Here is a 26534-nt window from a genome sequence, read left to right on the forward strand (position 1 = left end):
GAGGGAGCAGAAAGCGAGCACCCTGCCCTCTCCCTCCTTTCTTCCCTCCTTACAGCCTCCTCCTCCCATTGGCTCTTTGAACCCAATAGTAAACTGGCCAGCAGGAAGGCCTGGGTTATTCATCCCCCTGGAGTCAGCCTGGGGACAGGGCCAGGCAGAGAAAGTTAAAGGATGGACCCAGGACAAACACAGTAAAACAATCTCAAGCCCCAAGTGGAGATTCTCCCAACAATGTTCCATGACACCTCTATGCTGAAAAAAGAATGGGGAAGGACCTTAGACATTGTGTCTCCTTCTAATTATCACCGCCTTTCTTTTTCCGTGGCTAAATTCTTGAAAAGGTAGATTTTTCCCATGCCTGCCACTTCCTCAACAACTCCTCATTCTTCAGATCTTTGTAATGTGAGTCCACTTCTTTCTCCATAAACCACTGATCTGGTGTTCCCTAATGACCACCTTATTCTAAATGCAAAGGAAGCATTTCTGTTCACATGTACTTATAATGTTTCAAACATCTGATGATACTGACCTTTGTTCACTCTTTTAAGCTTTCTTAATAGACTCTATCCCACCATCCTCCAGGTTTTTTCCTACCTTTATGACTACTTCCTCTCTTTTTTTTTGAGTTAGAGTCTCACTCGCCCAGGCTGCCCTCACCAACTCCTCACTCTATATCTTTTTTGGTGAGGTTCAGATCTTTTGGCCATTTTTTAGTTGGGCTATTCATTTTCTTATTGTTAAAAAAGTCACTTTTATACATCCACCAGAGATCATTCTTAATACCATATAACTAGAAACGCCCAATTCCTTAAGTTTCAGCTTAAAAGACTAGTGTTAGCAATTTGCTAATCACTGATTACTTGAACACAAGGACCTCAAATTAGTCATGATTGCAGCATTTTGGCAAGGCTGTGGATTTGCTTGCCAGTATGAAGTTTGCAGAGTAAAAAAACAAAGATCAAGGACTGAAATCTAGAGAAACAGCATCTAAGAGGTGAGCCAAGAAGAGGAATCCGAGGTGGGTTATGAGAGGAAGTGGGGCGGGGCTTGGTGGCTCAGCCTGTAATCCCAGCACTTTGGGAGGCCATGGCAAGTGGATTACCTGAGCCCATGGGTTCAAAACCAGCCCAGGTATCTTGGCAAGACCTGTCTCTACAATAAATAAATAAATGCATACATAAATAAATAGATAGATTAGCCGGGCGTGGTAGCATGCGCCTGTAGTTCCAGCTACTTGGAAGGCTGAGGCAGAAGAAATGCCGGAGCCCAGCAGGTCGACACTGGGGTGGCCATGAGTGTGCCACTGCACTCCAGCCTGGGCAACGGAGTGAGACTCCAACTCAAAAAAAAGAAAAAACAAAAGAATAAACTCTGAGAGGACTCTAAGAACAGCAGAAAAACACGTTACTCATAGGGTGGGTCCAGCAGCCTACTCAACCTGGCAAAGCCAGAGCATGCCAGCCACACGGGTTCAGCATTATGGTGCTGGTGGGCCCCAGCAGCTGGAGCCTAGGCTCCAGGGCATGCTTATCACCTGCAACAAGAACGAGGGCAGGTGCATGGAAGAGGCCTCCAGGCTGCTCAATGGGTGTGGCAACAACATGTACAGCCCTGGAAAGTTTACAGACAAGGATCAGCAGCTCTCTGGAAGTGAGAGAGGAGATGACGATGCAGAGGCCACCTTGAAGAAAGAAGTTGGTGACATTAAGGCATCTACAGAGATGACAGAGGTGGCACTAAGAAGATTCCAGTCAGTGGAGAGTGGGGCAAAGAATGTCATTCTCATCAGTACACTTGGGATAGAACCTCAGAAATTGGTACATCATATTCTCCAGGATATGTACAAAGCCAAGAAGACGACGACTCATGTTATTCTATGAATGTTACCATCTCAGGCACCTTCACGTCTCGTTTAGAAGATATGAAAACAAGCTGGGTATGGTGGCTCATACCTGTTATCCCAGCACTTTGGGAGGCAGAGGTGAGAGGATTGCCTGAGTTCACGGGTTCGAGACAGGCCCAGGCTACATAGTGCGACCTCATCTCTACACTAAATAAAAAAAATTAGCCAGGTGTGGTAGCACATGCCTGTAGTTCTGGCTACTTGGAAGGCTGAGGCGGAAGGATCACTGGAGCCCAGCAGGTTGACACTGGGGTAGCTGTGAGCATGTCACTGCACTCCAGCCTGGGTAATGGAGTGAGACTCCAACTCAAAAAAAAAAAAAAAAAGAAGAAGATACATAAACAAGCTGGGCATGGTGACTCATGCCTGCAATCCCAGTACTTTGGGAGGCAGAGGTGAGAGGATTGCCTGAGTTCAGGGATTCATGATTGACCTGGGCAACTTGGTGAGGCCTCTTCTCTACAATAAATCAAAAAAATAGGTGGGCATGGTGGTGCATGCCTGTGGTTCCAGCTACTTGTAAGGCTGATGCAGAAGGATCACCTGAGCCCAATAGGTCAAGGCTACGGTGGCCGTGAGCCTACCACTGCACTCCAGCCTGGGTGAAAGAGTGAGACTCCCACTCAAAAAAAAAAAAAAATTAACAAGATATGAAAAAATATACAGAAACATTTTTGGAACTCTAGTTTAAAGCTCCAAACAAAGGGACATTTCCGATTGTATACAGATCTCAAAATAACAGTCATATGAATAGAGAAGTTATCAAAAACTTGGCAGGAATAGTAGGCAGCCTCAATTCAGAAAATAAAATTGATCTCACCAATCCACACTACACAGTGGTAGTAGAAATCTTCAAGACTGTCTGTTGCCTTAAGTGTTGTGAAAGATTACATGCTGTTCAGAAAATACAATCTCTAGGAGGTGGTGAAGAGTGCCAAGGACCTGTCACAGCCTAACCCAAAGCAAGGAAATGGAAATGAAGCTACACTGGAATCTGGTGACAAATCAAATAAAAACAACTCAGAAGAAGAAAAAAAAGACCAGCAGGTGGTACCAGAGAATAGTGAGGAGCTGGGGCAGACAAAATTAACATGTGAGGTGCAGGTCGTGAGTGAAGGCAGAGTCAAACCTAAACTTGTAAGTTAAGCCACAGAAGGACCCAAGTCAATGAAAATGACCTTGTCCAGGAGGTCATTGGGTGTTGGAGGTGGGTTTCTCAACTGGGATCCTGTGAGTTGTTACTGGGGTTCCACATAAAACTGTGACTAAAAATACCATCTTTACTTCTGTGGGTTGCGTTGCTATTCTACAGCAGTGAGCATACAGAGAGCTGTCAGTCCAGTATGGCAGGGTGCATAGGCTCACATGCTATCGCACAGAGAAGAGAGCCGGAGGAGGAGGACGTTGGCCTGTCCCAGCCCCCTCTTCTGCACTGCCAACTGACTTATGGGACTGAACAGGCTCTGTGAAGCAGAAAATCAGAGGGAAGTTTTCCTTCTAAGGAAGGATGTTTCACATGCCACAGCTAAGCTGTCCCCTGTCACTTTGTTGTTAACACTGTAAATGTAGATTGTGTAAGTTAGAAGTGAATAGTTTTGTGAAGTTTTTGTACTTTTTGTGATATTCTTATTTCGTTATGTTCATTTTTATATTTCATTAACTTTTTTTATGTCAGAGTCTCACTCTGTCACCCAGGCTGGAGTGCAGTGGCACGTTGACAGCCACTGCAGCCTTGACCTGCTGGGCTCAGGCAATCTTCTGCCTCAACCTTCCAAGTAGCTGGAACTACAGGCACGTACTATGATGCCCAGCTAATTATTTATTTATTTATTGTAGAGATGAGGTCTCACCATGTTGTCCAGGCTGGTCTCGAACCCCTGGGCTCAGGCAGTCCTCTCACCTTGGCCTCCCAAAGTGCTGGGATTACAGGCTTGAGCCACGGCATCCAGCCTTGTTAACATTTGTGTATAACAAATCTGACAGTCCAGTCAACTGGGATCCTGTGAGTTGTTACTGGGGTTCCATATAATTTTTTTTTTTTTTTTTTAGTTAGCATCCCACTCCATCATCCAGGCTGGAGTGCAGTGGCATGCTCACAGCCACTCCAGTGTCGACCTGCTGTGCTCCAGTGATTTCCTCCTCAGCCTTCTGAGTAGCTGGAACTACAGGCACGGGCTACCATGCCCAGCTAATTTTTTTAATCTATTGTAGAGACAAGGTTTTGCCAAGTTGCCTGGGCTGGTCTCGAACATGCGGGCTCAGGCAATTCACTCACCTTGGCCTCCCAAAGTGCTGGGATTATAGGCTGAGCCACTGAGCCCAGCCCAGTGCTGCAATTTTTGAAGGCAAGGTGTGAGATAAAAGAGGACCATTCTAGGCACAGAGCTGCAGACATTTCTTATAAGGTTGGTGATGAAGAATTTAAATCTTCTGAATTATTTCAGTATACTAATGCAACAAGGAACACAAAGAAATTGTCTTTACAATGAAAGCTCCTTCTAAAGGGTTATATATGAACCCATAATCCAAGCGGTCCAGTTCCATGTGCATTGTCTGTGGCATACAATTTACAAATCTAGCAGTTATAACTATAAATCACAGCAACGTGACAAGAAAGGATTATTTTAGATAGCTTTTGGAATATCAAAACAGTAAAGCTTTTGTTCAAAAATTACATTCAGGCCAAGCGCAGTGGTCTCATACCTGTAATCCCAGCGCTTTGGGAGGGAGAGGTGAGAGGATTGCCTGAGCTGAGGGGTTGGAGACTAGCCTAAGCAACTTGGCAAGGCCTTGTCTCTGCAAAGTATAAAAAAAAATTAGCCAGGCATGGTGGCACATGCCTGTAGTTCCAGCTCCTTGGAAGGCCGAGACAGGTAGATTGCTTGAACCCAGCTAGTTGAGGTTTCAGTGGCTGTGAGCTTGCCACTGCACTCCAGCCTGGGCGACAGTGTGAGATTCCAACTCAAAAAAAAAAAAAAAATTGCATTCAGTGAAAAGATTTGAAAAGCAAATTATGTAGTAGCAGAACTTATCCCAGAAAAGAAAAGTTCACACAGTTGGCGAGAACCTAATAATATTAACATTAAAATGCTGGCACAAGATGCAGTACAAGAAATTGAAAAGAATTTGCTCTCAATTTAATAAATTGAATTACTGATGATTTGTCACATGATATTAAGAACATTTGTGTCATTAACTGAAAAGCAGAAGTTTCTCTCTCCAGGCTGAGGAGTTAACAGGTTTTACTAATATTTGTCATGTTGTAGCATTTGTAAGATTTGCAAATGATAAGATTCAAAAAACTTTTTCTGCTGCACACAATCATGGCTCACATGATCAATGAACACATTGCATGAACAAATGAACACATTTTTGCAAAGTCCTGGAGAAAAAAATTTTCTTAAAGTGACAGGAATCTTAGACTTAAAAGAAATTTACTCTGGAACAATCACCTTGCCAAAGGAACTCTTGAAATATTGCTTCAGTTGTTTGGGCCTTAAAATGAAGGATACAAATCTCAGACTGTGCTAGAACCCACCTGGAAGAACAGCAAAACCAAATTAAATAGCGTTTCCTCTCCTTTTCCAGTGCTAGTGTATGACTAATTGGGGAACCCTTTCTATAAATCTGCTCACTGTGAGATTTTGTCTTTTAAGGAAAAGAAAGAACTCAGTCCTGGTCTGACAGTTCTGGATTTCTGTGAAATAAGAGTATCCTTCAACTTAATGCTCATACTCACATACCATGAGTTCCCTGCAAAAGTTTCCTGAATTTGAAAGTTTGTCAAGGGTTTCTCCTGTTTAAAACACTTGAAAAGGCTGGAGGAGAGAGACACCAACAGAGTCTGTAAAATAAACTGTCCAGATTGAGGATATTAAGGGGCTGTAAAATTATCTTTTGGAGATGGGTTTATTCTTGTTTTAAAAAGTTAGGAAGTGGTGTAAATGTAAAGTCTTCCCATACAAGTGGCTCTGTTAGCTTAATGGTTAGTAAACATGGGAGTATATTTTTATCCTCATAGCAAGTGGTTCTGCTTGGTAAACCACACTAGAAGGATTTGAGAGGGGCAGAGAGAAAATAGGCAGGAGCTTGCATATCTTCAGATATTTAGAATGTTGACTCTTTTTTTTTTTTTCTAAAAAGAGAATTTTAAAACAGAGTCAAAAGAATGGAAATCAGTTATCTCCCCCCTTCCAGGACAGGGAGACCACCTTCCCCACAGGTTCAAAACTATGGCTGGATGGTGAGGAGGGCAGGCCCAGCCCCCAGCTCTGAGGAGACACAGCAAGGGTCCATGCAGGCACACAGTCGGAGGCAAGCGCAGCCTCTGGGCCACAGGACCTGGTGGCCGCTGGGGTACTGGTCTGGACACAAGATGTCATATTTCCAGAAATGTCATCTTTTTGTCTGCAGCAGTTGGCTGGAGAACGATTTCACAAAGGATGTGCCCGGGCACCCAAAGTCCACTGCTGACCCCTTTTCTCTTGGCACAAGTCTTAACACTGAGGAAACGCCGTGGTCTGGGAATGAGCCAATGGTCTTCATCCCTATAGAGCTCAAGTGCTCTTAGGGGACAGGAGATGAACTTGGGGAGAGTCTTGACCTTTCAGCTTCTCCCCTCCTGAAACATTATGCTGGGGCCACAGTTTACGGCAACACACACACACACACACACACACACACACACACACACACACACACACACACACACCCTAGGGGACCCCAGCAACTCAGGGACAGGCAGCGCTAGGGATGGCTGGTCTGGTGTTCGCCCACTCGGCAACTGACCTGTCCTAAAACTCTTTCCAATCACTTCTCAGTATTCCAGGCCCTTAGGTGAGGCGCTTCAGCTTTCGCTCCGCCTGACTATTCATAAAGACACAGTGTGGGAACGTCCCCTACTGGGATAGCTGTAAGGGGTCCGCAGCTGCCCAAGGTTGGTGTAGATGTCATCAGCTCCGCTCAACTCCTCGAAGATTGGTATCAGGTTCAGCAACTCAGTATCCACCATGTCATCAAACCAGGACGGCACTGGCACTGCATTCTCTGGGTGGAAAATGTAGGGCAACTTGGCGAGACCTCATCTCTACAATAAATCAAAAACTAGCCGGGCGTGGTAGCGCGCGCCTGTAGTTCCAGCTATTCGGAAGGCTGAGGCGGAAGGATCGCCGGAGCCCGGCAGGTCGAGGCTGCGGTGGCCGGGAGCGGCCGCTGCACTCCAGTCTGGGCGACAGAGTGAGACTCCAACTCAAAAAAAAAAAAAGAAAAAGAAAAAGAAAATAAAAGAAAATGTAGGAAGCAGGCGAGTTGTCCAGGATGAGCATCTTCCTGGGTCCCTCCCCAGGCGGCTGAGGTCCCTGACATGGCAGCCATGGTGGAACACACAGGACTTCGGGAACAGACGGCCCGGAACACCCCACAGCAGTCCGGCAGATCCGTCATGGGGTGGGCATACTTGGCCAGGCTGGCAGTGAGCACTGGAAGAGTTTCCCCATTCGTCTCAGGAACTCATTCAGACACACTGTGAAGTCGGTGCTGCTGATTGGCTTAAAGGAGCTGTGCACGAGGGTTTCGTCCAGGTCGATGACCACACAGATTCTTCCTTGATCCTCCTCTGTCACCTCTGGGAAGAGGCAGGTCCCCAGAACCCAATAAAACTGGTAATGGAGACACTGCGGCAGGTCCAGCTTAGCAATGGTGTTGGCTCCCTCCTTGTATGGTGCGAGCTCAGTGGGGGAACTTGACCCGGCAACATGCTGGGCACGAAAACAGCAGAAAAGGGCCTTGAAGATATTAAGTCCGTGAGGTTTCTTGGGGTATTTTTGTTTGGTTGTTTGTTTTGTTTTTTGAGTAGGAGTCTCATTTTGCCGCCCATGGCTACCACAGTCTCAGCCCACTGGGCTCAGGCGATCATTCCACCTCAGCCCCCCAAGAAGCTGGAACTACAGGCACGCGCCACTACGCCTGGGTAATTTTTTGGTTTATTGTAGAGACGAGGTCTCGCCAAATTGCCCAGGCTGGTCTTGAACCCGCGGGTTCAGGCAGTCCACTCGCCTCCGCCTCCCAAAGTGCTGGGATTACAGGCTGAGCCACCGAGCCCCGCGGTCTACGAGGCTTCTTAGAGGACTCAGAGACCAGGCTTTGATTGCTGAGCACTGGGGCTTCTTCCCTCCGCGCCTGGGCGATGATGGAGCCGTGTTCCATCTAACAATCCCGCGGGCCCTGGGCCGGGGGGACGTGGGCGGAGGCCTGCTCAGGCTCCTGAGACTGACTCCCGCCGCTGCTCACACCCCGCCTCTTGTTTCCTCCCCGAGCCGGGAAGGGAGGCGGCCTGTACCGAGGGCGGGCTTCCCGGGCAGCGCCTCCCCGCTCCCGGTGCCCACTGCCCCGATCCCCCGACGGCTGCTCCGGGCTCCTCGGTTTGCGTCCAACATGGAGCCAGAATGCTAATTCTTAATGAAGTTGAAGTCATCTTGAAAGGACGGAAAAGAGAATTATTAGTGTATCATTTGGGGGAACAGGGAGGATAGGATCTTGGTGGCTTCTTCAGTGGTCTTGCTCCAAGACAAAGATACTTTTACTTTGTTAGTGCAAGACAAAAAGACTCTGGAAATGAAATCGGCCGAGTGCCTACAGAACATACAACTCTGTGCAACTGGGTCCCTTTTACTTTGTGAAAGCTACGACTCTACAGAAAGATTTTGATTTTATGGTTTGTTTTTCATTGCCTTTTATATATCTTTGTATTTGGTAAGGCCCGGGGGTGATACAAGCTATTCTTTCCCAGTTATAAAATACTGTGTTCTGCTAGAATCTGAATTCATTCATTAAGAGACTTGTTTTCGTGTTTATCAACTATTCATTTTCACTGACATTTGTGTATGCTATTTTATAAATAATAAAATTTCAGGCTGGAAATTGAGTCCTTTTTTTCTTTTAAAAAATTACTTCAGTTAGGAAAACAAAACTTCAGTGTTGTGGCTTGGCAAACTTGTTTACTTTATGGAGGAAAGAGTGTTGAACTTTGTATTTTAAAACATGTTTCTCTAAGGTTAAACTTGGTTTTCAAATTTCGTTTTTACTTGTATTTTGCTTTTGGCACAGCCAGATATTAGCTTGTTTTTCATAGCTCCTGGTGTTTTCAGAAAAATCAAAATAAATTTGCTCCCTTGAGGAAAAATAAAATGTGAACCCTGGCTGGGTACAGTGGCTCACACTTGTAATCCCAGCACTCTGGGAGGCTGAGGCAAGAGGAAAGCTTTAGTCCAGGAGTTCAAGATCAGCTTGAGCAACATAGTGACACGTCATCGCTACAAAAAAAAATGTTTTTTAAAGTAGCTGGGTAATGTGGCATGCATTTGTTGTTCCAGCTACTCAGAGGGCTGAGATAGGAGGATTGCCTGAGCCCAACAGGCTGAGGCAGTACTGAGCCATGATTGTGCCACTGCACTCCAGCTTGGGCAACAAACTAAGACTGGACTCAAAAAAAAAAAAAAAAAAAGAGAGAGAGAACAAATAACTAGAAATAACATTCATGGCCAAAGATAGGGGAATGTTAAATACATTAATCCATATATAACATGCAACATGCATAATCTCAAAAAAATTATTCTGAAGAATATTGAATAATCTGAAAAAGTTCTCATAATATAAGAGGGTACCCCTAAAAAGCTGGAATTTTTTTGGGGGGGGCAAGCCTCTGGTAGTACAGGTTTCCCCAATAGGTAAGTTTTCTAGGAACTCACTGATTTTTTGTTTTTTTTGAGTTGGAGTCTCTTTGTTGCACAGGCTGGAGTGCAGTGGCATACTCACGGCCACCACAGTCTCAACCTGCTGGGCTCAGGTGATCCTTCTGCCACAGCCTTCCAAGTAGCTGGAACTACAGATGCACACCACCACACCTGGCTAGGTTTTGTGATTTATTGTAAACACAAGGTCTTGTCATGTTGTCCAGGCTGTTCTTGAATCCCTGGACTCAGACAATCCTCTCGCCTTGGCATCCCAAAGGCAGAGTCACCGTGCCTGGCCGAATTTATTTATTTGAGATTCTTTCAATGCTTTTGCCCATTTCATAATGGATGATTTAGGAGTATACCTGCCCACATTGCACTGAGTTCAGCAGTTTTTGACCAAAAACAACATTACCCTTATGTCCCACCCTTCCTATTCACTCAATCTTGCCCAAAGCAACTTTTTTTTGTTTCCCTGGATGAAAAAACTCCTCAAAGGAAAACATTTTGCTGATATGGAAGAGATGTAACAAAAAATAGCAGAAGCACCAAAAGGCATCAAAATTAACAGTTCGAAAACTGTTTTCAACAGTGGAAAAGGCATCTTGATAGGTATATTGCATCAAATGGAGAGTACATCAAATATTACCAAAGTTTAAACATGTAAGAATAAATACACAATTTTGTACAAATAAGTCCCTGGTTTTTTGGGGTTCCTCCTTGTATAACCTTAAAGAAAAATACAATATTTAAGCCATTATAATAAGGAATTGCTAAAAGTCCTTCCCTTTGGAAAGGGTTTGAGAGGTGAGGAGTAGAGAAAGACTTAAGTTTAATTTTTGTTTTACAATAATCTGAAATATTCTTTTTTTTTTTTTTTATTTTGTGCAGGTGTGATAACAATGGTGATTTCTTTTCAAATTGGAGCCTAGCTATTTTGGGTTCTCAAGATGGTTTATAAATGCTTTGTCATTCTCTTTTGTTGATTCACTTCCTGCTTCTTTGTGCTTCCTTTTCTCAGACTTTTTACTTTGTCGGGCTACATGTTTAAACTTTTGGCAGAATTCAATCAGAATAGTAATCCTGTAAGAGAATCAGCAAATAGGACTTGTAAATGAGATAATTCTATAAAACAAATCAACATGTAACATGTAGGCATCCTACAACAAAGCATGTAACTCCTGCAAGTACCCAACCAATGGGAAACCAGGAGAGGGACTTGTGTTCTAGGGCATAAATATGCTGGCTGTAACTGCCTTGGTGTGCCTGCCCACCAGACACCCCATCTTGCAAGACCATCATTAAAGTCTTGCTTCTGCCGCACTACGTCTCTGTGTCCATCCTTTGATTTGGGACAGGTGAGTTTGTTTCTCTCACAGAGGCTAGTTTATGTTTCAAAATTATATAACTAAAAGAACTCAAATTTGTAAATTCCTATACAAAACCAAAAACATTTATAAAGCTTATATGGTTTTTATTAATACCTAAAGACAATAAAAGAAGTAAATACTCAACCACAGTGGAGAAAAAATAATTCTGTATGTACAGAATAATTCCAATGATGTAAAACATATATACTATATATATTCAAATAGAAAAATCTATGAAGAAATTCTATATTATAAATAGTTGATTTTTCATGGTGATAGAATTAGAGGTAAATTTTCTTCATATTTTTTGTATTTTATTTTTTTTTAATTCTTTTAGAATTTTTTAATTTTAAAGATGTAGGGGATAATCCAAGATTAGGTATACAAATGTTCATCATGCAGGTACCCTTGTCTTTTTGTATTTTCTACCACTGTTTGTAAAAAAAACATGTGTTCTATTATGAGGCAGAAGGTGTTAAAGAATAAAAATTGTGGCCGGGCATAGTGGCTCATGCCTATAATCTCAGCATTCAGGGTGTCTGAGGCAGAAGGACTGCTTGAGCCTGGGAATTCGAAACCAGTCTGAGCAACTTAGCAGAACCTCATCTCTACAAAAAAATCAAAAAATTAGCCAGGTATGGTGGCACACACAGTAGTCCCAGCACTCGGGAGACTGAAGCAGGAGGATTGCTTGAGCCCAAGAGCTTGAGGCTGAGGTGAGCATAATCATGTTGCTGCCCTTCAGCCTGAGCAACAGAGTGAGATCCTGACTTAAATAAATAAATAATTCTAATAATAATAACAAAAATTCTGTTGACTGACTTTTTCTGATAACATAGCCAAGACACCCAGAAAGAACCTGATGCTAGAACTGAGAACATGAAGATGAAGATCAATCTACCCCAGCCTGTCCCAAATACCATCCGTGGATTGTCATCACTCCCATCTTGATTTCACATCTGAGACCATTCTCTAGTTCCAGACTATCCGAAAAGTTTCCCTGGTGCTAAAAGGAACCTCCCCCAAAGCCAAGTGTCACCTCCTAGATGATCAGACAGTTTCCCAGGACAGAATATCTCTCTCACTCACCATTGTTTTGCTTCCTCTCGGCCATCGTCGTCCCAGAACTTATGGTGCTCCCTCAGACTCCTCACCCGAAGCTACCCCAATTGCTAAAGTGTCATCATTAGTACTGTATCTGTCTTTAAGACTTGATAAAGCTGAGCCAGGCACAGTGGTTCACACCTATAATCCCAGCACTTTAGGAGGCAGAGACCAGAGGATTGCTTGAGCCCGGGGGTTCAAGACCAGCCTGGGCAACTTGGAGAGACATCGTCTCTACAATAAATCAAAAAATTATCCAGGTACACACTTGTAGTTCCACCTACTTGAAAGGCTAATGTGGAAGGGTCGCCTGAGCCCAGCAGGTCAAGGCTATGGTGGCCATGAGTGTGTCACTGCACTCCAGCCTGGGTGACAGAGTGACACTCTGACTCCAATAATAATAATATTAATAATAAAGACTTGATAAAGCAAGATGAAGAAGATGCATGGCTCCCCCAGTCCCCCTTCATCTCAGCAAAACAGTACTGTAGGAAAAGCACATTCCTGTTCTTGGTGCCTCTACCAAACCCCTCAACACCCCCAACCATTTCTCTATTTGGTTCTCCTAGGCACCCCATATTGGGTGTAGGCAATATAGCAATAATAGGAAGGCTTAATTAAGGAGCTCAACTCATTGAGACATAAACCAGTTTTTGTTTTAATCAATAGCTTTCCCCCTGCTCCAGATTCCATGCTATTTTTGTTATTCAGAGTTATACTGCAGTCATCTCACTTGGTATTTAAAAGCTAGGTTGCTGATATTAAAAGTTCGGTCTCAAACATTATTCAAAATATGTTTCTGCCAGGTGTGACAACACATGCCTGTAATCCCAACACTTTGGGAGGCCAAGGTAGGAGGATTGCTTGAGCCTAGGAGTTCAAGACCAGCCTAGGCAACATAACAAGACATCGTCTCTACAAAAAATCAAAAAATTAGCCTGGCATGGTGGCATACACCTGTAGTCCCAGCTATTTGGGAGACTGAAGTAAAAAGGATGCCTGAGCCCAAGAGGTGCCACAACTGTGCCTCTGTGCTCCAGCCTGGGTGACAGAGTGAGACCCCCAACTCAAAAAATTAAAAACAAAGCAAAATAAGCTGTGTCTTCCACTTTTAGCACTCACTAACAGTCTGTGACTCTTGGAAGTGAGGTCTAATTTTTATAGACCACCCCCATTTTCTTTTTCGCTTCACATTCTTTCCCTCCCTTTGCTTCTGTGTAGAGACCCAGTAGTTCCCAATCTTTACTGTATATTGGAATTACCCGGAATTTTAAAACTATCAATACCTGGGTCCAACCCCAGAGACTCTGATTGAACTGTCCTGAAGGACGACCTAGACATCAGGATCTTTTAAAGCTCTGGGGTGATTCTAATAGGAAGCCAAGACTGAGAACCCACTGCTGTAGACCTCATAAACACTGTCGAGCAGGGAGCAATGGAGATGCCACCTAAGAGACTGGCTGTTTGTTGACAGAATGGAGGGAACCTAGGCTGATTCCCTCTGGTCATTTCTGAGGTTTCTGGCCCCTGATGGAATGAAGGTGCCATGTGAATATATTGGTTTCTTCAGAGGAGTAAGGAAGGCCATCTGTATCCTTGCCCTGTCCCCAAATGCTGAGCCCTGCCCATGGCAGATGGGCATCCAATTATTTACTTCTGCTCTCACCACCATCCTCTTCCATATGAACCAAACCTTTTTGGCATGCTTTAAGGGCCACAGAGAACTTTAAGCTTGGGGATACCCTCAACTTCTTACCAGACACAATAATAATAAAAATAAATAGTACCATTTATTCAGCAGCTAATCTATACCAAGATTTGCATTGGTTGTTTTATATCAGTTGCTTTCTTATTTAATTATCACAGAAGCCTGCCAGAAGGTATTAAGCCCCATTTGATAACCGAGGAAACAAAGAATCGGAACTACCCAGCATTACATAGTAAGAAAGTAACAGAGACAGGTTGGAAATTGAGAGCTGAATCCAAAGTGATAGCCACTTAGCCATTCTTTTTTTTTTTAATTTCACTTGAAGTCAATTCCATTTATGATATTTAACACATTACCTCTCTTAGATAATGCAGTGGCATTCTACTGAGGAGTTTTAGTGCCACAATCCAAGAGGGGACTAATGAAAGAAATTTCCAGCTGAGACAGACAGGCAGAGGGAGGAAAATTACTTTAACCTTCACCCCAACTCCCACACCAGCATAGGCAGTGTTGTGGCCCAAAACACACTTTGGATCTGCTACCTACTGGAAATATCCAGATCTGTGCAGAGCTCAATGTCGCCCACTCATCAGCAGCATTTCTCAACTTTCTGTCCCCAGGACCCACTAATCATTTACAGCCTATTGATGGTTATTTGAACCAGGGGTCAAGGTGAACACCCCTAGTTACACAACAAATATGTACAAAGGTTTTGTTTAATCAATTGTGTGTGAGAGAGAGCATTTCAGGAAGTCTGTATAAAATTCTCTGCCATAGTTGACCATAGCAAGGGATGGTCTAACAAAATGAAGGTGCTCACTGCAATACTGCTTTTGATCACACTGCAGTCTTCATGTGCTGTGAGTCCCACTGACTGCAATGCTACTGAGCCGGAAGCTGAGAAAGCTCTAGACCAGATCAATAAAAGGCGACGGAATGGTTACCTTTTCCAGTTGCTGCGGGTTGCCGATGCCCACTTGGACAGAGTGGTGAGGAATGGCCAATGGCAGAGCTGAGTTGGGAGATCATGAACCCGGGAGCAAATGTGACTCTACCCCCTAAGTCTACCGCTTTGCACAATGAATGGCTTTAGTCAGGGTTTTCTGTTTAGTTTCTGCGGCTGCTTTAAATGGTTATTTTTTCCACACGACTAATGTTTGTTATTAGTATGTCCTTAATTATTAATCAGTCTATAAGTACTTATAAGCACTTATTTTTTTGTTTTTGCTTTGTTTTTATTTTTTTTAAGAAAGCAGGATTTATTGAAAAAAAGCTTCCACAGTGGGAGGGGACCTGAGGGGGTTACCCACTTATAAGCACTTATACAAAGTACTGTGAAAGAAATTTAGAATAAACTGTGGGCCTTGCCCCCAAGGAAATAATAATCTGCTTACACATACAGGCAAAAGTAAGATAGGATAAAGACAAGACAGGGTAAACTGTAGAGGAGGAAAGGTTTTCTCAACCCTCCAAAAGTTCCTGAGTGAGTCTGAAATAAAACTGGCAAAGATAGATTAACAGGAAAAAACATAAAATATATTTAATCAAAGATTTACCTGGCATGGGAGCTTTCAGAAATGAAGGTCCAAAGATCCAGCAAAAAGTGTCCATTTGTATGCTTACATTCTATGAAGAATGGGCAGCCATGTAGAAATATGATTGAACACAAGGGTATAGACTGAGTGGGGAAACCCAACACAGTATATCTGTTAGAATTCTTCTTGGCCTTTGTGTATGGCATTTCTTCCTCCCAGGTGTGGGGCAGGACCCATCTGGAACACTGATCTTAGGACCCAGAATCCAGCAGAATAGGTCAAAGAATTTCTTTATGGCCAGTTAATACACAGAAAGGCTTAGGGGAAAATGCCATATTTCTAGATTTTAAGGTTGCTAATTTAGGGGAGAGGAATCCTACTTTCTATGACTCGCCTCAAGAAAGAGGAATTCTAGTTTCTATGGCTTCCTTTTGGGGAGAAAGGAGAATAGGAGAGAACAGGGTAGGAGAAGCCAGCTAGATCCTGCTCTGAGGCACTTTGGGTTTCCATCAGTTCAAAAGACTCAGCATGTAATGAAGTATCATGTTCTGAGACCTGACAATATTTAAGTGACCAAGGGAGTGGTAAAGATACTGGAGCAATTTCATGACAAGAGATCTGTTAAGACTGGATGGGAGGCTGGGTGTGGTGGCTCAAGCCTATAATCCCAGCACTTTGGGAGGCCCAGGTAAGACAATTGCCTGAGCCCAGGAGTTTGAGATCAGCCTGGGCAAATTGGTGAGACCTCGTCTCTACAATATACCAAAAAATTAGCCAGGCATGGTAGCATCCATCTGTTGTTCCAGCTACTTGGAAGACTAAGGTGGAAGGATCACCTGAGTCCAGCAGGTTGATGCTGGGATGGCCAGGAGCATGCCACCAAACTCCAGCCTGGGCGACAGAGTGAGAATGACTAAAAAAAAAAAAAAAAAAAAAAAAAAAAAGATTGGATGGGAGAAGGCTTCATTCCATTTGGTCCTGAAGGATAGGTAGAATTTGAATAGGAAAGTCCCTGGGTAAAGGTATTCTGGGTGAAGTCCAGGTTTGTCACGTCTAAGTGGGTAGAGAACCAGGAAGAAGGGTCTTAAGGAGTAACTGCCCATAAACAGGGGCTAGGGGGTTCTAGAAGTTATCTATGGGCTCTGAAGCTGCCATCAGGTTGGAAGAGAGACTATGGGTTTATCCTGAGGCCAAGCAAGCCTATAGTCTTCATTTAGATTATGTGCTTTACCGGAGTGGATTTGAGGGACTGATAGAGATTATGGAGGGAGGTGAACCCTCCCTACCCTCCTTCAAATAACCTACACTTCCTTTGGCAGAACAATTGAAATCAGAGAGACCAGACCCTGGAGTACTATGGAGGACAAGGAGAGCAATTTATCTGTTAATGTATCAGAGAGGGAGGCACTGCAGTTTGCAGAGAACAGCACTGCAGGAATTTAGGTCTCAACCAGTAATTCAGAGACCAATAATCTCATTCCAGGGTCTCTATCACATGTGTATGACACGGGATGAATCGGGACAGAGCTACCTCTGAGTAGTAGCATAGGCAGTGGGTGGGTGCAAGTGGGAACAGTATTCCAGGGAAAGGTGAGACAGGAGACAGGAGCATGAACTAGGAAGCCACTTACATACTGAGGAACGAGGAAATGAGGATCAGACCCAGCAGCAAGAATTAGGGCAATGAGAACGAAGAATAGACATGAGAGACATTCCAAAGAAAGACCATTCAGGGCCTAGTGACTGGACAGCAACAGCAAGGAAAAGGAAGACATCAAAGCTGATTTACATTTTTCAAGTCAGAGTCTATAACCATAAACAATTAATGGTGCTGATGACAGAGACAAGGGAGGTTGAGAGAGGCAGCTGGTGTGTAAGGAAGAGAGTGAATTTAGCTTTGGGCAAATTGACATGCAGAAAATCCAAGTGCGGACATAGAGGTGGGTCAGAAGACCCAACTGCAAATACAGATTGGAAGCCGTGATATGACCATTGCCACATACCTAAACACATACCTTCGCCACCTCCTCCCAGACCACCACTGCCATTTACTGATAACTTTTAAACCTCATGGGCAGAAAAAACACTGTGACCACTTAAAAATACTATTTGGCTAAAACTCTTTGAGGATTGCTGAGGCTAGGAGTTCAAGAGCAACTTAATCAACACAGAGAGATCTTGTCCCTACAAGTAGTTAAAAAAAATTTTTTTAAAGCTATTTATTCGCTAAACAGATCAAATGACACAAAGTAGCACATCTGCATAAATGCGGAGAGGAAGAGAAATTCTGTTTAAGAAATAAATACACTGCTTTTATTAAAACAATCAACAAAAAAACCCTCTGAGCTCCCACATGCTACTCACCTGTTGCTTTCTTGACATTCCTCAGGAATCTGCAACTGTCTATTATTTAGCCTTAGATGTGCAAGAATCTGACTGCTCAGTCCTATCCAGGAAACACTGGAAGGACTGTGAACTGGCTGTTTCTAGACGTCCACCTAATATAGTAAGTTCTCCTCCTTTGATCATTCTTCCTTTCCATCCACTCTGCTTACTGGGAGGGAGCCACATGCCTGGGCTAACACAGCAGAAGAGGAAGAGCAGCTTTGGCCTTGAAACTCATGAAGATGATGTAGAACTTGAATAGTATTCTTGAGCGCCATTTCTGGGAACCCAGGTCTAGATACCTCAGCGAGGCTTGTGGTCCCATGGGATAGCATGACCAGCTGTCAGGAAAATACAGGCTATGAGACAGGGGTTGATGAAGGAAACCCCAAATACACTTTAAATGGGTAGTAGGAGTGTGTTGCACCCCATTTTGCTCTGTCGTATCAACCCTGAGAAAGATAGTATACAATGACTCAGCTAGGACTCAAAACCCTCTTTCTTCCAGGTGATCGGGCAATGTAAGGTAATAGCTACAAGACATTCAAATGGATTTTGGGATCTTAGAGTGAATGCCTTTAACTGCACCACAAGTTCTGGTATGGTAATCTTTTAAACTGCTAATTAATTCTAGATTAATATAGAATGCAATCATATAGAGTTGTTCATCACCTAATACTATGATGTACAAGAGAGAAAGAATCCCTGCCCTCATGAACTCCTTTATTACTTGAGCTCCTGAGAAGAGAAGGGAGAGATTTTTTCCCCCTGTTTCTGGTACACCTCCCTTAAAGAAATTCAACACATAAAAATTGAGATCTATGAAAAGTAAGATATCATCTCTGTAGCGATATCGGCTCTGGGGTCAAACTTGCTTAAATTTGAATCCCAATCTCATGATTTCCTAGTTGTGTAACCTTGGGAGCAAGTTACTTAACCACCTTAAGCTTTTCTCGTTTGTAAAATGAGGATAATAATAGCATTAGCTTTTAAGGTTCTCATTAGAATTACATCTATGTAGTACACTTTGAAGAGTATGTCTAGCACTTGATAAGTATCGACTTCAACATTTAAAAGTGATGTATTATTCACAGTTGACAAAGCAGTTGTACATATGATCTTATCTAATCTCACAAGGCTATAAAGTATAGATTATGATACTTTCTACTTGAAAGATAAATTGATTGAGGCTTGAAGTTGACTTGCCCTTGGGAGCATAGCCAAGATGTGATGAAGATATAACTCCTGTCCCAGCATGGTAGACTCTAAATCCCATGCCCTTTTAATCTACTTTATTAGGAAGAATGATCACAGAATTCCTTTTTTAAAAAAAGCAATTCTCAACATGATTCAATAAACAAAAATTTGGCTGGGGACAGTAGCTCATGACTGTAATTCCAGCACTTTGGGAGACCGAGGTAAGAGAATTGCTTGAACCCAGTAATTTGAGACCAGCTTGGGCAACATAGTGAGACCGTGTCTTTATTTTTAAAAGAAAATATTTTTTTAAATACAAAAATTAAATCACCAAGCTATTTCCTTGAGAGTTTGCCTTAAGGAAACTTTGAGCTGTGTCTTCTCCTCTCCCCAGCAAAATTTTATTTTAATAATGCCTCTTCCACATTAGCAAGCACAGGAAGAGTTTGTTAAAAAATATTATCACTTTATCAGTGGTATTTGTGGGGGCATCATGAATAGGGGTCATAACAGACTTGGACATTAGAAGGATCAGAAGAAAGGATCAACAGTTAACTTTGTTGCTGATTGATCTTGAACAGTTTACTTGCGTGTCCAACCTTCAATTTGCCCATCTGAAAAATGGAAGTTTTTGTTATTCTTACCATCAAGATACTATTGCCAACTTCGACCCGGTAACCACACACTGGCGTCTCTTTTCTCTAGTCTCTTCAGCACTGGCCAATACCAAGGACAGCCCTGTACTCTTCGATTTCTTGGAGGATCAAGAGCTCTACAGGAAACAAGCCGACAAAGCCCTTGAAAAGTACAAAGGGGAGAATGATGACTTTGCCTCTTTCAAAGTGGACCAAGTGGAGAGAGTTGTCAGAGTGGTGAGTCTACAGCAATATCTGCAGCAGCATGAGTCCAACCTGATGGGCACAAACTAAATGGCACACCCTCCCCCACCTCACTTACCCAGTTGCCTTTTAAATTGAGGCCCCTGTTGCACTCTTTGGGGCTATGATAGACAGGCAACAGCTACCAAAGAACTGCTCTCCTGCACGTTTTCTCTTTTGGAGGGTGTGTTTGAAGGGAAGGGTTGAGGGGAGTGGATACCTAACAGAGAGGAGGGAAAGACAAGAACATACGAGGGTGTGTGAGTCATTAAAAATCATCCAATAGTGACCTCCTTATATTATGAGGGAAGACTGAGGGTCAGGGAAACTACCTCAGCACACTCAGTAGTATGGCTGCATCTAGACAGATAGTTCCCTGCTCACTGTGGAAGGGCTCAAGCACCTTCCACCCAGAGCTGTACTGTAGAGCAGCTGGTTGATATTTGTCGTGCATTCAGAAAATGCAAACTTAACCGGCAAGGTGGCTTATGCCTGTACTTTGGGAGGGAGAAACAAGAGAACTGCCTGAGCCCAGGAGTTCAAGACCAAACTGGGCAACGTGGTGAAAACTCATCTCTACAATCAATCAAAAAATTAGCCAGGCATGGTGGCTCATGCCCGTGTCCCATCTACTTGGAGGGCTGAGGCAGAAAGATTGCCTGAGCCCAGAAGGTCAAGGCTGCAGTGGCTGTGATGGTGCTACTGCACTCCAGCCTGGACAACAGATTGAGACTCCAACTCTAAAATAAGTAAGTAACTAAGTAAGTAGATAGATAGGTAGATAGGTAGGTAGGTAGGTAGATAGATAGATAGATAGATAGATAGATAGATAGATAGATAGATAGGTAGATATAGATAGATAGATAGATAGATAGATAGATAGATAGATAGATAGATAGATAGATAATGTGAACTTAAATAGATTGTGCTGCAAACCAACAATGAAATGAACACAATGCACTCAAAAAACTAATTGGACCCATGTGCACTGAAAGAGTTTCAAGGCGTCTTGCTAAGGGAAATAAGGTTGAGGTTACAGAACCATACTTGGAACATGAGCCCATTTACATGACAGACTTAGATCTTCAGGTATATGTCAACCGATCTAGGAAAAGGTGAGAAGGAGAAACACATGTCATGAATGAGAGTGGTCCTTCTGGGAAGGACAAATTGGGTTGCAGGAAGGGAGATTTTTCACACTGTGCTTCATTATGCCTGTATTATTTGAACCTTGTCAATTAAATGATAGTAACTTTCTTACTTAAGTGATACATTTTTAAAAAGCAGTAATCATGAGAAAAATAGCACATATTTGTGATTTTTGAATCCTCATAGTAATTTACAATGTTTTGGCTGGTAGGTATCCACTGTTTTTTCTTTTACTTTTTTTATTCCTGAAGCTGTTTTGGTCCCATCTATTCTAGAGAGGAGGGGAAAGAACCGGTTACTATGTGGACTTCTCCGTGAGGAACTGCTCTGGGCACCATCTCTCCAGACACCATAATGTGAGTATGAGAAATGTATAATACTAAGTATCAATTTAAAGAGTGCTTACTACCTGCTAGGCACTCTTCTAAGTGTTGTATGTGTCCTTTAACTTTTTTTTTTTTAGTTGGAGTCTCACTCTGTCACCCAAGCTGGAGTGCAGTGGCAGGATCATAGCTCACTGCAGCCTTGATCTTCTGGACTCAGGAAATCCTTCTGCCTCAACCTCCCAAATAGCTGAGACTACAGGCACCTGCCACCAAACCAAGCTAAATTTTTGGCTTTTTGTAGAGATGGCGTCTCACTTTGTTACGTCTTGAACTCCCGGGCTCAAGTGATTCTCTTGTCTCGGCCTCCCATGAGCTGGGATTACAATCATGAGCTACCACACCTGGTCTTGTACTTTAACTTACTAACTTGCACAACCCTATGAGATAGATACTATTTTTATCCCTAATTTGAAGATGGAAAAACTGAGGCACAGAGAAGTTAAGTGAATCATTAGCATATGCTTTTATAATACATATGCTATATGCCTAGACTTAAAACTGAGTTCTTGGCTAGGCATGGTGTCTCAGTCTGTAATCCCAGCACTTTGGAAGCCTAAGGCGAGAGGATTGCCTGAGCCCAGGTGTTCGAGACCGGTCTGGGCTATTTGGTGAAACCTTGTCTCTACAATAAATCACAAAAAAAACTAGCCATGCATGGTGGCATGTATCTGTAGTTCCAGCTACTTGGAAGGCTGAGGCAGAAGGATCGCCTAAGCCCAGCAGGTCAAAGCTGTGGTGGCCGTGAGCATGCCACTGCACTCCAGCCTGGCGACAAGAGTGAGACTCCAACTCAAAAACAAAACAACAACAACAACAACAACAACAAAAACTGAGTTCTTTAAACAATTAGGATTTAAGGTTTAGCTAAAACTAATAACCAGTTTGTTTTAAGACCCTACCCACCAAATAAATGGTCTTGTTCATTCCATCTCGTTGACACCACAGGGGTCCCATTTGACACATAAGAAGATAACTGAAGCTGAGGAAGGGTCCTATCAATGTTCACAATGAAACTGAAATTGAAATCTTGCAGGGTGCAGGGACTCATGCTTACAATCCCAGCACTTTGGGAGGCAAGAGGATCATTCGCGACCAGGAGTTGGAGACCAGCCTAGGCAACATAGAAAGACTCATCTTGACAAATAAAAAATATATAACTAAGCTGGGTATGGTGGCATGTGTGTAGTCCCAGCCACTCAGGAGGCTGAGGCAAAAGGATCACCTGAGCCCAGGCTGTCAAGGGTGCAGTGAGCAGTGGCCATGCCACTGCAATCAGGCTACTGCACTCCTCCAGCCTGGGTAACAGAGTATGACTCTGACTTTAAAAAAATCCAGTTCTCCTTATGCACAGTTCAGGGGGGTTTTCCCACTAGTCATTTACAAATTGATACCATGTACCTGCAGAAACATTTTATTAATAACACCTGGCATTTGAATGGTAATGTACACTTTACATGATGCCTCCATGTATATTTCTGCCTCATCGTAGCCTCATGATGACCCCACTGAGAAGGAAAGGCAAATGTCTGCTTCCATTTCCCTGTAAATAGGGGGCCTAGAATTTCCATCCCTTACCTAAGGACACTTGGCTAGAAACACAGAATTTTAATTCTGATTCAAGTACAGGACTTTTCTGAGACTTATCAACACATTCTCGCTGGCTGGAAGGGAGGGAGCATTCATTATTTCCTTTTCTGACTGTTCAAATTTTCAACCTGAACTAGTTCTAGAGTCCTGCATAGTAGCCACTGGGAAAGAAACATTTCTTCCCTACCACCATCCCAAAGAAACCCTTAACTATCTTTGAGTGTGCAATGTAACCATATGCAGAACAATCAGAGTTGAATAAAAGGAGACTCTGGGCTAAGGTTTTACAGCATCATCTCCTTTAAGTAAGCCCTCCCACAATCTGTGGGTACATAGTATTATTCCCAATTTACCAAGACTAATTTCAGAAATGTTGTGTAACTTGGCTAAATTCATACAACTAGTGAATGTTGAAGCCAGGTTTATCATAGGTCTGTCTGATTCCCAAACTGTACTCTGGACCTTAATGCTTAACAATTTTTTTCTAGAAAAGAATCATCCTTCTATACTACTCTAACTTTAATAGCTGGATTTAGGATCCTCTCAAGCATAAGCATGCCAGCCAGTTGTAGCCCTTGTACCCAGCAGACTCTTACCTTGACATGCAACACATCTTTATACTAAATAGGCTCCCTCTTTTCCAACACCTTCCTCCAAGGTACCAGTCAAAGGTGTAAAAATCTCTCTTCTACACCATTTCTCATTCTCTCCAGATTCAGGCAACTCCGGCTGTCATTGCAGAAGGGTTGGCTAATGGCAAGCCAGCAATGATACGGTATTCCTCACCACCATCTATGGGGAAGCCCCGTGCTGATGCCTGCTTATAGGACAGAGCCACTGCCTTGAAAGAAAACTCTGCAACCTGCACTTTCCCCAAAGTATAGACTAGAAAAGGTTGCTGAATAACTGGTGGAGATATCTGGTAATATTACTCTGATTCTTCTACAGCTCTTCTTCCTTTCCTGAAGGTCTGGAATTTCACAACTCTGGCTGGGCATTTTCACACTACCTGAACATGCGTGCGTGCGAACACACACACACACACACACACACACACACACACACACACACACACACACACACACACACACACTTACAGGCTTCTCTTTCTCTTGTAGGTCTTTGGATTCTGCAGAGCAGATTTGTCCTATGATGTAGGAGCCTCTGACTTGGAAACCCCCGAAGACCTAGTCGTAAACTGTGAAGTATTCAACCCTGAGGTGACTTTTCCAGAGCAGAGCCAGACTAAGTGACATTTTTACACACATACTGCATTTGGTTCTTATGGCTCTGTGTGTGTGTGTGTGCGCGTGTGTGTGTGTGTGTGTGAGAGAGAGAGAGAGAGAGAGAGAGAGAGAGAGAGAGAGAGAGAGAGAGAGAGATACTGAGAGAACTGACCTTTAAGGAAAAAAATGCATTTGCTGGATTACATAAAAAGTGTAAAAAATGTTTCCAAGAAGTGAAAAAGGGTAAGATTTGGCAGAAAAGTAAAATCATGACCAATTAAATAAACTTTGAATGAACTGAAAAATGATCCTTATAGTAAGGACTCCAGTACAGGGTTAGTAATTCTGAGTTTTTATTGTTAGGTATAGAGTATAGGGGAATGAATTAGACTCAAATTTATTATATAAACATATATAAAATAAGATGCAAAATCATATTTTACATCTCTCTCAGAAATCTTTGCTTTGTTTTATGAGTGAACTCAAAAGATTGTCTTCATACGATTTTTTAAAATATCTGAAACAAGCAAAAATATCCTAGTTATCCATGTTCCAAGTTAAAGAAAGAAAAAGAAAGGTCACATTTGTACCATGAACAAGGTTCCACTGATTTTTTTAAAATTAAAGCCTGAACAAGGAGTGTCATGGGTAGTGACTAGTTGGCTGGAGTCCCAGGCCATGAAAGAATTAATCCAAGTCAGATCAAAGTAGAGAGGGACAGGTTTATTGAGTACACTGTAAGGGAGATAATAGACAGGACAGTAATAAAAGAACTATCTGTGCTTTGCCAGTGGTTTAAGGTTGTTTTGTTGGGAGCTGGCCTCTTTTCAGTTAGGGTTAGGTTTCCTGTCACGCATTAAGGTGCTCGTCATTGAAACAAGAGATTCAAACATGGCAGTTCTGATGGCTAATGTTTGACTTTGACTGTAGCCCACTCATTGATCAGTTGGAGGTTAACACAAGGTGGCTCTTGTCATATACAATGGCTTCCATAAGGAGGGGAATGAAGAATCCAAATATTCATTCTTTAGGAGTAAGAGCTGTTGATATCATCAAGCCTCAAAACTCCGTTGAGAATGTCAATTATAAGGAACTAGTTTTCCATTTCCCAAATGTTGATCTATAGATGGGTGTCATTCCATAATATAATTTTACCACTTGTTATTCAAATGAGAAAAACAAGGATAGTAAAGTTTGTCTTATGTAGCATTTATTTAATCTAAAGGACTATCCTTTACTCTGAAATTATCTTTCTGCCTCTTTTGTTATCAAATATTATTCCTTGTGAAGCATTAATGGTGGCAGATGATAAGTTGTTTCTATTTTAAATGTCAACTTGGCTATATAACAACTTGAGAACTCTTCTTTGTATCCTACTTTTTACATTGATGTATACAATCCCAAATCTGAGAGCCATTGGTCTAAATCAAGTTAAACATCTAGCTTCTCCTTTTGTGTTTCATGATAATATTCACTTTTCTGTGTCCTCTAGCAGGAACGCAGAAACATCGGTGGTGTACAACCCCATTTCAGCCATCCCTTCCACTCGGGTAGACATGAGCATTCTCCTGCTGGCAAGCCTCTATTTAAGCCCCATGGATTCAGAGAGCATCATCGTCCCCACAAGCCACATGAACTTGGATATCCACCTCCTCCAGAACAGAAAAGTCACTCAGACAGACCACCATTTCAAGGAGGAGCTCCTCCACCATTGCCCTCTCCAGGGTCAAGATGTCATCATCCCTTCTTTGGCAATAATGGAACCCAAAGAGACCCTCGTACTCATAATTCCGGTGAGCTCCATCCCTATGAGCATCACCCCCATGGACACCATCCCCATGGACACCACCCCCATGGACGCCACTCCCATGAACACCATCCCCATGGACACCACCCTCATGGGCACCACCCCCATGGACGCCACTCCCATGAACACCATCCCCATGGACACCACCCTCATGGGCACCACCCCCATGGGCACTGCCCCCATGGCCATGATTTCCATGACTATGGACCCTGTGACACACCACCTTATGCCCACATTACCCAAGGTTCCCATCGCCATGGCCATGGCCCACGACCTAAACACTCAGAAGAACGAGATCGAGGTAAAGGACACTTTTCTTTCCATTGCAGACAACTTGGATCTGTTTATCAACTCCCCCCACTAAAGAAAGGTGAAGTTCTTCCTCTACCAGAAACCAATTTTCCAAGCTTCCCATTGCCAAACCACAAAAACTCTCTAAAGCCAGAGATTCAGCCCTTCCCTCAATCTGCCTCTGAATCATGTCCAGGGATGTTCAAGAGTGAGTTTCCAGAAGTTGCCAAGTTTCTTGCATATACACTTCCAAAATAAAATCTGATTCCCTTGATAGG

General features: G+C 43.0%; 1 protein-coding gene and 2 pseudogenes across 1 annotated transcript; 2 read left to right on the forward strand and 1 right to left on the reverse strand.

Annotated features, from left to right (window-relative positions):
- Positions 1-1454: 1454 nt before the first annotated feature.
- LOC103258711 lies at positions 1455-3160 on the forward strand (annotated as a pseudogene).
- A 3613-nt stretch (positions 3161-6773) lies between these two features.
- Positions 6774-8107, reverse strand: LOC103258712 (annotated as a pseudogene).
- A 6424-nt stretch (positions 8108-14531) lies between these two features.
- Positions 14532-26514, forward strand: HRG (histidine rich glycoprotein). Its single transcript, XM_008056360.1, has 7 exons — positions 14532-14804; positions 17740-17856; positions 18244-18334; positions 19638-19804; positions 21235-21315; positions 24051-24152; positions 25654-26514. Exons 1-7 carry the CDS (start codon positions 14622-14624, stop codon positions 26512-26514), a joined length of 1602 nt encoding a protein of 533 aa, XP_008054551.1. The 5' UTR covers positions 14532-14621.
- The last annotated feature ends 20 nt before the right edge of the window (positions 26515-26534 follow it).

This window comes from Carlito syrichta, unplaced genomic scaffold (genome assembly GCF_000164805.1).
Source record: "Carlito syrichta isolate Samal-C Ts95f unplaced genomic scaffold, Tarsius_syrichta-2.0.1 Scaffold302333, whole genome shotgun sequence".
Classification (NCBI taxonomy): Eukaryota; Metazoa; Chordata; class Mammalia; order Primates; family Tarsiidae; genus Carlito; species Carlito syrichta.

Excerpts from the sequence above, each read along its gene's own strand:
- HRG (XM_008056360.1), top strand. The coding sequence starts at position 14,622 with ATGAAGGTGCTCACTGCAATACTGCTTTTGATCACACTGCAGTCTTCA. Across the intron at positions 21,316-24,050 it reads ATCTCTCCAGACACCATAAT|GTCTTTGGATTCTGCAGAGC; the intron begins GTGAGTATGAGA and ends TTTCTCTTGTAG. Across the intron at positions 24,153-25,653 it reads GTGAAGTATTCAACCCTGAG|GAACGCAGAAACATCGGTGG; the intron begins GTGACTTTTCCA and ends GTCCTCTAGCAG.